Below are 11,982 nucleotides of genomic sequence, written 5' to 3'. Positions count from 1 at the left end.
AAAAACCATTTCCCTTTACCTGGTGAGAGGAAGTGCTCAGCCTATATGAAATGTGGGGTGAGGGGAAGGTCTGCGGTAATGGCAATAACACAACCAAATGAATGTGGGCCTCCGTACAGTGCAACATGTTGAGTGAGCACTAACAGGAAAGTAGCTTTCCATATGATTCAAATTGCTTGTACTCCAAAATCTGACTTTTGCCATAAGTCTTTAAGTACTGTGTAAGTTCAATATGCTGGCTGGTGGTTACCAGTTTAAGTAAAAGATTACAAAAAAGTTAAAAACCATCCCAGGAAATCCAAATATCTTTGATGAGATCCGGACAATTAAAACACTGTAGGTAGACAAAGGGCAAACTGATTTACTGCTAAGTTTTTATAACGTGTGTTACTTTGGGTCCACATGTATTCCAGTGAAGCTCTGGTCCAAACCACTGACCTGGATCTCAGGGAGGAAGTGAACTGGTTTTTAATGAGCTCAACAGATGTGAACATACCGTGATACACTGGAGACATCATGTGCTCGTAGCTCCAGCAAGAAGTAATTGACATTCAATACAGTGAGAAAGATGTATTGAAGGCACAGGGCAAATTTAATTTGCATAGTTTTAACAAGTAAATTGGGGGAATAATCTTTATGTAAATATTTGCTGTATTTTGTTTTATTTTATAAAGTAAATGTTCTGTTCTGTTTTCTAAACTTCTGCTATTTTCAGATATTTCTCAGATTAATATACAGTTAATCAATTAATCGGAAATATGATCAGGAATTTAACTAATAATGAAAATTGTTGTAATTCAAAGGTCCACAGGGAACATGCAGATATCAGATTTGGTGATCATATTTGTCCTGCTCAAAATGTATAGTAAATAATACTGTGAACTGACCTCAGTCATTGATTTAGCAGACTATCCCTTTTAACAATCTCATAAATATTAAACTGTCATAAATGAACTGTTAAATAACTGTGACAGTTTGGGAATCTTCAGTGTGTGACGGTGTCATTCAGCAGACCACTTGGCACCACCCAGTGTGTACAAAGAACATTACAAGCATACTCGAGAAATTGAAAACAGTTTCAAAATGAGTCTTGATTTTATTGCCAGCTTCATGCATGAAAAACACAAAACCACTAATTAACAGAAGTTTTCACATCTACACTGTCTGTCATCAGATATGAAGAAGGGCTGGATCTGGGTGACCAGATGTTTGTTTTTTATGATGACTGCGTAGACGGTCTGACAAAGTCAAGTTTTTGCATTTTATCTGACCTGCGCAATTACAAATGAAGAAAAATCAGAATTTAACTATAAAATAATTTACATTCAGGGCATTTCTGCATCATGGGCCTTCTGTCAGACTAAAGCCGTTCAGTAGTTTACATGGTCTGTTGGTAACAATGTAACCATGTTCACATGCTTGTGGTGTAATTATTATTCACTGATGGCAATCATCAGCCAATCCAAAATCATAATTAACGTGACAAAAGGGAAGTCATAATAATATCAAACTCAAGAATAACAGTTGACTCATAAGACAAGTTATTGATGGAGAGAGGATTAAAATAGCAAACACATTATTGTGAATGACACCACAAAAATGGGACAACCTCATTAAGCGGAGAAAGTTTCTCCCACACCAGCAATTATTCTCAATATAAAATGGTTTGAAGCAGAAGGACATATTCTACATTGACACATTTCGGTATTAATAGCCCACTGTGCAGCTCCCACATTTGCTATGGAATTAAAAACATGATCCCTTTTACAAAATTATTTGCTTGTACGATGTTAAAGTCTTCACAGTAGTCACAATTGCGTTAAAAATGACTCAGCTGAATGACAAACAAAAGAGAAGACCTACACTACCCTCACTTAAGCTAAAGATTAAGAACTCTAAGCAAAGAAAGCCAAAAAAACCCCAAAAGAAATAAATAGATCATCTATATTGTACCATACAATATCAAGAATCATATTTTTATAACACAAAACAAAAGAGAGAGAGGCTGCTGAAGGAAGGAATGAAAAGGAAGAATGAAGTGATAAGGAGTGGCTCAGTGGTTTTTGTGTCAAAAAACTCTTCCTGCACCTCTTGTTTGAGTATTTTTCATTAAAAGTGGTACACAATAGCAGAATAGTAGGAGTGCTGGTAGCTGCAGCATTTCTATTGCAGTCACACAGCATTCTTATTATTATGTACTCCGGGATAAAGTGCATCATATCTGAAACTACTGCTTTCAGTAACTTAACTGTTGAGGTGTAAACACGATGGGAATGCACACCAACGACATGAACATTAAAGTGTATGCGTCTGTTTTGTTGGCACCAGGGTGAAAAGTAACTACAAACTTCTAGGCAAATCCTGCAAAATTCTGGCTGTGGCAGGTGAGATCATCTGCCTTAACCAGAATGTTTGACAAGTTACCAACCGAAAATCTCATCTAGACATCACATTTGACCGGCAAAAGGAAGAAAGTGGTTGGGAATTTAAGAATGGATGAGCCGCGTGACTAATAAAGAAAAGTTATGTCCCTGTCCATTATTCCATCGTCACTGAGCAAAGATCTCCCATGGTCAGCCCAGTTGTCTCTGTGAGAACCCTAGTCAAAGCAGCATGTGATATCCTGCTTCTTTTGCTTGTTTTACTTATAGACCTGCATATGCTCATGCAAGGAGGTGGTGTTACCCCCACAGTCCACGTACTGGTACATCTCCTGGGAGACCTGCTCCGCGTGGCCGAAGTACGCCGTCGTCACCGTCACCCTGAAAAATAACCAAGTCATCAGTCAGACACTGTGCATCAGACAATGAGGTGAGAGAAGCTCAGACTGTCAGTCCTGAATCCTGCAACAGTTTTGAAAATACGTGTGGGGAAAGGGGGATGAGAAACTTCACATTCTTTAACTTGTTAAGATTTGAGTTTGATTAAGTATTTCTTTGGGTCATAACTTCTTGGTTGACTTAAAGGTGCAATGTGTAAAGATTGCCTAGGTGTTGAGGGACGCTCCAAACAAATAGGGGGCAGTATATCACCAGATGGGCAACCGCTGATCCCTGTGCTCACTGTTGTAGCTATCTCTGATTTTAGCTACCAGCTGCCGTAAGTTAGCTAGCACAGTTTGTCATACAGCTGAATGGCACTATTAGCTGACTGGCTTGGAGCAGTGATGAATGTTCACGTTTTGGCATACATATTTTCTTGTTGATTGACTATCAACAAAAAAATATCAATGCCATTTTCATTGGTATCTATGTTCTGATTGTGTTGTTTTCTGTTTCCTAGTTAAGACTGGTGTCACCTTATCCTCCAAAAAGTGTCTAGACACAGACTGATTTACCTTTTTGCACCTTTTTAATGCACTCAACTATTGTTAGGTGCATCAAGATTAAACCTGCAAAAGACATTCACTTCTGATGTGGATGCAAAACCACTGAAAAGCAAGAACAGGCTTTATGTTTTCAGCTGGTTCTTTTCTTGCCCATTTCCACTGGCATTCAGTCTGACGTTCACTTGGCTTGAAAGCTGTTTTTGACCACAGAGGATTAAGTCATCTGATTAAGATCGGAGAAATGTTTGCTTTGCTAAATTTACAATCTGTTTGAATGTGAGTGTTGACGTGTAAATGAACAAGCCACACAAAAGCCCATGTATCCCCTGGTGGTCTGAGCAGTGCTCCACAGCAGAAGGCTGTGTTGCTTCTGGGCAGCTCTTCAGTATGTGTGGTGAAAAGTACGTGGGTACAGAGGAGAGAGTTGTTGAGATACTGAGACTTAAAGAAAATATTATAATGTGGGGTGTAAATGAAGAAATCGTTTTATATATTTGTACATATAGCCATACTTACTGCATCATGACCACTATGTTGTGCACTTTAATGGTTGGCAAGGTGCAGTAGTCACTGTAAAAAGAGAAAGAAAGTGTTTTAAGATTGATCAAAGTGTTAACAGTGCATGTTCAGGGCTTTAAGCAAGATACTTACAACATGTAACTCATATCATCAGCTATGGTGGTGGGAACTGTGTAGTCAATCTGCAGTGAAAGAGAGAAAAATAAGAGACACTTTAATGCTAATAACAGAAAAAAAAAAACGTATGTAGTTTGGTACTATTATTCCTGAATTCTGTTTTAATAAGCAGCCAGTGGTCCATTAGTGAGCAGTGGCACCAAGATATGTAATGTTAGAACATCTAAAGATAGGGAGGCTTTAATGTGCTTGGAAGGTTTGTTTGAGATCTGGATTTTTGCAGAAACATAACTGAAATGTTTAGCAATCACATGACATGGCGAGGTTCCTTTGTGTTCCGATTGTGGGTGTAACAATGTGCTGTTGTGTAGGCTGTGCAAGTTTCAGTCAAAACTGAAATGCATCAGAGTTTTTTGGTGCATTTTTGGTAACCTATAATTATGGTTTTCTTAGCAGACATATGTAACTCTGCAGGGTACTTTGGTGAAGTTGTGTTCAGGTGTGAACAGTAAAGTGCAGTTAAACCTACCTGCCGCTCATCCAGTGGTATGATCACGGAACTGTTGTTAAACTTGGCCTTGCCTATCACTGTCTTGGAGAACTGCACTTGGGCTGTGATGTTGGTCACAGATACAGCATAGTAGTTGTTATTGGTGATGTTCAGAGTGCTCTGAATGGAAGAAAATAAAAGGTGTGAGATTCGGGATATAGAGTTGTGGATGAAAAAGCCTCAATGATAGCTTTCAAGGGAGAAATCACTGTCATTATTACTTCTTGGAAGAGAACTGTGGCATGTGTAAGTCTGTCTTTTGTGTCTGTTATGGTCTCCACGACCCCTGAGGGAAATGTCTCATCCTTTAACACAGTTCTCACCTGCTATTTGCTAACTTTTTTCTATCTGCTGTTTGTTTTTTAACCAGTACTGGAACTTTTTTTGCTGATAATAACTGCCTGCTGTAGCCTTAAACAGCACTGATGAGAGCATTTAGATTGATCCATAAAAATGGAAGGTTGCAGGTCAGACAAAGAACACATGTGTCGAAAGATAGCTGTGTAAACTACAGCTTGGGGAACTGCAGAGTCAAGTGATCATTATCTTGTGTTTCATCACAACATGCAGAGCATACATGAAGTAAAGCGAAATGTTTAACTTAAACACGGGCCAAATTCTCCAACAGGGTATTATAACAGGCCCATTTTAAGTAAGGGGAACACGGCCACACAATCTTACTGTAATGTTGAGATAGACAATTCGTTTGTCCAGGTCGTAGGAGACGTAGGCAGACTTCACTCCCACATAGGAGACATCAATAGAGCGGGGGAATAAGAAGAAGACAGCCAGGCCAGACAGCAGCAGGCACAGTGCCACTGATATTGTGACATACAGCTTACTGGATGAGAGAGAAAAGAGAAGTGAGACCCTGAAACCAGCTGATGACTTCAAAGTCAATACCGTGTGTTCATTGAGTTTCATCATGCAGACAGCCAACTCAGCTCATCTCAAAAAAGAGCGCTAAGTGCAGACTTACGTCCTGCTTGGTCTGAGCCTTTGGTCACTGTATGGAATCAGAGCCACAAGTTGATTCTCTTGGCCTGTTGAATAAATCAAAGGAGAAAAAAAAGCTTTCTCATTTCACCGTTGGATTGAATATGTTGGAAGATTTGCCCTATGCAATACTGTACAACTATTGAGAATATCATCTCAAAGTTGACTTTTTTCCCACATAAAATTATAGTTTTTTTTTTTCAAATAGATGATTGATTTATTCTTACCCCACCAAAACAGCCAACACAATAAGAAATGTGTAATTAAATGCATTGACGAATTAGTTATTTGGTTTATTAGATGCATGGCAATCTTGAACATATTTGTGGTTTGTAACTGTGGTACAGCAGCAGGAAGGAAATAGATTGTTTGAGCTGTGTGCTCTGTGAAAAAACAGCTGGGCTTCCCATTCTAACTGCATGGAATTAAGAAATTGATATTTTATTTTGAGGTCTTTAAGTTAGCACATTGTTTGCATCATCTGTTATATGAAATGTGTTGCAGGCATAAAGGCCTGAAACATGTCTATATATGTATATTTTTCTATATTATTATTTGATTTTATTAACGTTAAGGTTTAAATTAGTATACATTGTGGTAAAGGCTGGCACACTTAACCATTTAACCCTCAAATCTTTTCCTCTTGACTTTTAATATTACTTGAGGATGTTTTTTTTTCTGAACTTCAACCGAGTATGCTTATTTGGTTGTGAATAAATTGATGAAGTGATTAGAAACTATGGTTTCATGGGCCTTAAAGGCACTGCTCTTCATACAGATTCATCTTAATATTGATAATGGTCACTGAGTGGTGATTATTGACAAAGGTTCACCTCGTGGGATCCTGCCGGTGCCCTGACACGTGGGGCACGTGACGCTGTCCCGTCCAGTGAACTCCACATACGGGAACTGGGATACGTCTCCATTCTTTCCATCCTCGTCTGTTTGACTGTCTCTGTACTCGCCATCAGCTGTTAGTGCGTCTTGACTCTCGTCTTTGTGTTTTGCCAAGAGTGACTGTGACTTGCCCATGGCTGCAGCTGTCTGAACACAACACAAAAGCTGGCATGAGGAGAGAGGAACTGCCATATACGTCGGTGCAGCAGGATGTGCTGACTAACCACATACCACACAAGCACTTGAATGTGAAATTGGACCTGGAGAGATTCCAGAAAACAGTTCCCAGAGGAAACTTCAACTGTTGATCCGTCCACGATAAAAGAATCAATGAAAAAAATCTTTTGGTACTTGGAAGTCAGATGTTAATGTGTTTTTTCATTCTCTACTCTTTTATCAATATTTAATGTTCAACAGTCTCTCAGATGTAGAAGTTTACAGCTCTTGTCCTTAGACCTGTGCAATATCTCTCTGCAAGGTTCACGGCATTATTGTAGTTCTTTAAAGATTATACAGTATCACTTAACATTATTCGGCATGTTCTCTATGGCAGCTGCCTGGTCAGTTAGCTTATTTCCTGGTCTTTAAGGCAGTAACACTTGTGGGGAATGAGCTGTTAGTAAGTAGCGCATACAGGAATTTAATGATCACATCTGTGGCAGCACTGTAAAATTCAATAATAGGCTCAAGGTCTTAGTAAACTCAAGGTTTTAAGGGACACTTCTGTGTGCCCATATTCACCTGGAGAAAGAAAAAAGCCCAATATGTGATGACTAAGAAGATTTTATTTGTCGGTGTCAGATTAAAAAGTTATCTTTTAGTTGTCCTATGTTTCTGTGGCATTTTTAACCACCTGTATTGCTCAGTGATATAGAGACTAACCAAACATCTGTACATGAACACTGAACATGACAGTTTTGTGGTTATTGTTGCATGTTTCCTTATCATGTCACTCTTTGTGGTACTGCTATTTTTACATGTCAGTGGTCTGAGTTTCTCTTCCACTAAACATGACACAGCACCATTATTATTTCTAAAACAGATTACTACAATATGATTGCATTATGGTTAATCACCGATAATTGTAAAGTAGGTAATTCAAAAATGTAAGATTATACAGTAAAATTAGCCATAACACACTGAGAACACAGTGATCACAAGTAAAACAAAATACGACCTACTTATGCACGTACAATCAGCAAAATGTGGTGTAAGGATCAAACATGAAAGTACATATAATGCTAAAAAATGAACTACATTTGACTATCATATATTATTAATAAGTATTATTATGCATTCACGTGTAATACAGTTGTAGTAGGTTGAGATGGAGCTGAGTTGAACTAGTTTATATACTGTTTGTCAGTCCCATATGAGTTATGCACATAACCCATGTTCAACAGATATGATGCCTTGTAATGACCACTATATTCTGCGTGGTAAGCAGTAAGTGAAGCAGCCGGATACAGAGACATGTAATGGATTACTCTCTCCTCTGTGGTGAAGTAGGTCTGGTCTGAAGTGTGTCACAGTGAATGTGGTCAGCCTGGTCAGATTACCAACTGTAACTGAGGCCACAGCTGCTGCTGTTGATAACAGCTCACGTTACATTGTGTTACATTATGCGCAGACAGCCATGAGACCATGACAGCATGTGAATACTAAGATGATGCGACAGTTAAACGGCAGGTCGGTGCTGAGAGATGCGGCCCAGGATGTCTGCATGTCTGCAGCCAGTTTCAACACTGCCCCGGCCGCCATACTGCCGAACCGCAGCCGGGAACACAACGTACCGGCCGGGAGAAAACGCTTATAACCGCATCATTCTTACTGCCAGAGGCGATGTTGAGTCTTTAAGTTATTATTTCTACACAGTCAGACAAACAGCATTTCATGTCGTCGTGATATTTATCTAACACACATCGCGCATTAACGGCCGCTTATATGCGCTAAGCAGCGCGCACAGATAACGTTACGTCACCAGAGCCGTTAAATAACCTTCAGGCATGAAGCTCACGATATATACTGTTGTTTTTTAAAAAAAACAATCATTTTAAGTCTTACCGTTATTATATTTTATTCTGAGTCGTTTGCCATCCGTGGGCTCGTCGCTGTTTGTTGTGGTTCGCACGCACACCAGTGAAGAATGAGGCTGAGGTACCGCCCCCTCCTCCGCTCATTGGTCAGCCTGATGCAGGGGGGCGTGTCTGTGCGCACCGTGCACAGCACAACAATACAGGTGGACTCAGTGTACTGACACCCAGCAGCAGAATACAGTCTCATCAAGAATTAATGACACAGACTCTGGTACAAAACACACTTGTATCAAGTCAACTTAAGTTCAGTATCAAAATTACAAATAAAAGTACATTTTCCATATATTTACGTATATGTATACTGTATACTATGGGTCAGTTGATTATCGGCCTGGCCACTTTAGATTAGATCAGATATTCAGCATTTTCTGATTATTGCAATAATTGTTTTTTTTTTAAATTTATTTGATGGTCAGTAAAGCACACATTAGATTAAATATGCCTTCATTTAGCTCTGATGGTAAATGGGATTTTCCAGTCTACTGACCGCTCAGAGTGCTTTAGTTGTCACATGCACCAGTTTACACACACATATACACTAATGGCACAGACTGCCATGCAAGAAGCAAGATGGGAGTTCATTATCTTGCTCAGTGATACTTCAACATGCATGCCAGTAGATCCAGAGAATTTAATCAATACCCAAATACTGCTCTGCCTCCTGAGCTACAGCTTCCTCCTGATGCAACATGTTATCTGAAAAATAACTAGTAACTATAGTGTGTCAATCAATGTAGTGAGTAGATAGCACAATATTTGCCCTCAAAATGTAGCAATTAACAGAAACTCAGAACATTTCTGTCCTAAAAAACATCAGTGTTGTGATATTGGATAATTATTGCTTATGTATCATTACTTATGCTGAACGTGAGGCTTTACTATTTGGTGGTTAAATATGCATCACATTTTAGAAGTTTCTCATAGTTCTTGTATTTAAAATCTTAATCTGCAACATTGCCTCTGAAATGCATTTAGGGAGCTAAAACTAAAACACTGAAAAAGCTCAAGAACCTCAAATAGTATAGATAAAGGTAGATTAAAGGCTTGGGATGGTAGAGTCACTGTAAAACACAGTTTGTTCCACATGCAGACTATAATTGACTGAAGACATGTCTTAGGAGAATCATGGTAAAGACACAAAATGCCATATAATGCAATTAGGTCACTTGAAATGCACATTAATGTCTCACAGGTCACTGACACAGACCCGGGCACAGGAATGTTTGACAGTCACGTGCCTGTTTGGGAGATCAGTCAGTCTAAACTGAGATCATGATCAGTAGAAAACAAGAAAATGAAATAGAAATAGAATAACAGCACATTATAACCGTTACTACTGTTTTTATGTTTGTTGATCTGAAAAATCATAACCAACCTCTTGTGCTGTCACATTGCCAAGATTGAGAAATGGTGCTGTAGGATACAGGCAAACTTCAATTCTATGGAAACATTAAACTGTAATGATATAAATATTATATTGAATTCAGCACCAGTGGAAAAAGTCAATATTTAATATCTTTTAAAATACAAAAGAGAAGCTTTACTACAGAGAACATTTACTTTTGTAATGAACTTTTGATGATCTCAAGTCAATTAGTAAACAAATCTAATATTGAAGTAATGAGGATAAACAAGACAAAACATGGACAATAGGTCAAGATATTCAGTCTGCTGTCTACAGTACAGACCAAAATTAGCTTTGCCCTCAGACTCAGAGGCATCACACGTACATGGGATGAACCAGACGGCATCCTTGATGTAAGATGGCTGCAGTTCCTGGAAAATCTTGTCAGCTGACAGAAATGTGTGTAGAAGTTCCCATTGAGAGCAGCTTTTGTCACAACCACCACCATTGTCACTTTTAATCAGCCTGAATTTACCACATTATTCTTTTAAGCTTGTAAAAACAGCTGTATCTCAGAGGAATCTACATCTGTGAAGATGGAGAAATAGATGGCTAGACGTCTTAGAATAGATAGAAACAGGAAACAGCAAGGCTTATTTCAGGAGACACTTGTGGAATTTTTGTTAATGTATTTTATAGTTACGTAGCTGCTCCATGTCAGGAACAGTGTATTTTGTCTATGTATTTAAAGGTGTGAAACATTAAACATCTTATTCAAGATTGTTTAAGTCAAAATTTACTTAAGGTAGTATACACACTTGTTTCAATAATACATTGAAAAAGGAGTTCTGCAAAATTAAAAACCATAACAACATACAACAACAACAACATAACATTTTGAAACATCTCCACTCACTTTGTATCCACAATACAGTGTTTCTTAAACTCTTGTCTTGAGTGGCTCTGCCTGGTTACTAGCAGTGTTTGGATCAGCCAGATGATGGCAGTGTGCTGCCATGTGTGGATGTATGACTCAGCAGCACTGTGGCAGTGAATCCTCAACAACATGGTCATTAATGCCCGCGAGCAAACACCAAATTATAGTGATAATAGATTTATTTTAATCTTTTTAATCTCTCTGATTTCAGCGGAACTGCTTTGAATAATGCATAACCTGGCAAGCTGAGGGAAGAGCTCACTTGGAAAATAGCTAATAGAAATGAAACCTGTAATGCTTTTTTACCCACTGTGCTACCAGTCATATGAACTGACCTGGGTTAAGTTCATGTTTGCAATTAGTGTTTGTTTCCAGTACCAGATCGTTTGATTTTGTGATTTTGGACAATACAGATTTCCAGTTCTTTTCACTTCCCTGTGATTAACTCAGTGACACATCGGAGTCATTGCATGGTGCTGTGTGCAGAAACCATCAGGGAGTCACATTAAAAATGTGCTAAAAATAAATAGCAAATGCTATTTGACACAGGTTGGCTTTAACAATGACCTACTTGGCACTGTCAACAAGTTTGTCATAATGCCAGTGCTAAATGACAGAAATAAACATCAGCAGTAGTTCTGAATATCCCCCTAAATACGGATTTGCTACATATTTTGAGAAATTGTTTTTTAATGATGTGCCATTCACAGCATGTTTAAAATCTTTTACAACCCATCTAGTCTGTGGATTCTTTAGGATTAAGTTTAACAATTATTTAGCAATGATTGTCCAGCATGAAACAACATCAACTTGTTGTTGAACTGGGCCATGTGTCCTAAAAAAAGGTCTTTATTATGCAGATCTGCTGCTGCTGATGTGAGAGTTTGGGATCAGAGTACTTCCTCTCATTAACTGGGTTGGAAATTACCACCAGCCATGTACCAGTAGGTGGTGGTGGGTTTGTCAACTCACTGGGCACTTTGGCAGGAAACCAGCCATTGTTCAGAGCTCCAGTTACACCTAAAAGAGGCCATCACTGCAATTTGTTTTCCGTCATCTGAACCACGCCGGAAAAGTTTTCTGGTAATCTTTCATCCCACCAGTTTCGAGGTTTTTAATTGTAATTTCTGTTCCCTGATGTTTAAGCCAAGCATGATAGATGGTGCTTTCTCCGGTGTTCATTCAAGTTAAGAGCTA

The 11,982-nt window shown here is 38.7% G+C and overlaps 1 protein-coding gene and 1 long non-coding RNA gene across 7 annotated transcripts in view; one reads left to right on the top strand and one right to left on the bottom strand.

Moving 5' to 3' along the window:
- Positions 1-11,982, top strand: part of LOC119006083 — a 48,523-nt gene that overhangs the window by 1,752 nt on the left and 34,789 nt on the right. For all 4 annotated transcript variants that reach the window (XR_005070664.1, XR_005070666.1, XR_005070665.1 and 1 more), the window contains exon 2: positions 2,652-2,811. This is a non-coding gene — a long non-coding RNA (uncharacterized LOC119006083). The remainder of the gene's footprint in view (positions 1-2,651; positions 2,812-11,982) is intronic.
- tmem106ba (transmembrane protein 106Ba) lies at positions 1,067-8,593 on the bottom strand. Of its 3 annotated transcripts, none has more exons than XM_037074429.1 (8): positions 8,472-8,593; positions 6,344-6,550; positions 5,494-5,557; positions 5,196-5,355; positions 4,494-4,634; positions 3,980-4,029; positions 3,845-3,898; positions 1,067-2,762 (listed from the first exon to the last, which is right to left on the bottom strand). In XM_037074429.1, exons 2-8 carry the CDS (start codon positions 6,540-6,542, stop codon positions 2,642-2,644), a joined length of 789 nt encoding a protein of 262 aa, XP_036930324.1. In that variant the 5' UTR covers positions 6,543-6,550; positions 8,472-8,593; the 3' UTR covers positions 1,067-2,641. The 3 variants fall into 3 exon arrangements, with proteins under 3 accessions (XP_036930324.1, XP_036930322.1, XP_036930321.1); XM_037074427.1 differs by having other exon boundaries at positions 6,344-6,554; positions 8,472-8,582; XM_037074426.1 differs by lacking the exon at positions 8,472-8,593 and having other exon boundaries at positions 6,344-7,201.

The sequence above is a fragment of the Acanthopagrus latus genome, chromosome 17 (genome assembly GCF_904848185.1).
Source record: "Acanthopagrus latus isolate v.2019 chromosome 17, fAcaLat1.1, whole genome shotgun sequence".
NCBI lineage: Eukaryota > Metazoa > Chordata > Actinopteri > Spariformes > Sparidae > Acanthopagrus > Acanthopagrus latus.
This window is presented reverse-complemented; position numbering and strand designations above follow the sequence as displayed.

Excerpts from the sequence above, each read along its gene's own strand:
- tmem106ba (XM_037074426.1), bottom strand. The coding sequence starts at position 6,599 with ATGGCAGTTCCTCTCTCCTCATGCCAGCTTTTGTGTTGTGTTCAGACA. Across the intron at positions 5,558-6,343 it reads CACCGGCAGGATCCCACGAG|GCCAAGAGAATCAACTTGTG; the intron begins GTGAACCTTTGT and ends TTTATTCAACAG. Across the intron at positions 5,356-5,493 it reads AGGCTCAGACCAAGCAGGAC|TAAGCTGTATGTCACAATAT; the intron begins GTAAGTCTGCAC and ends TCTCTCATCCAG.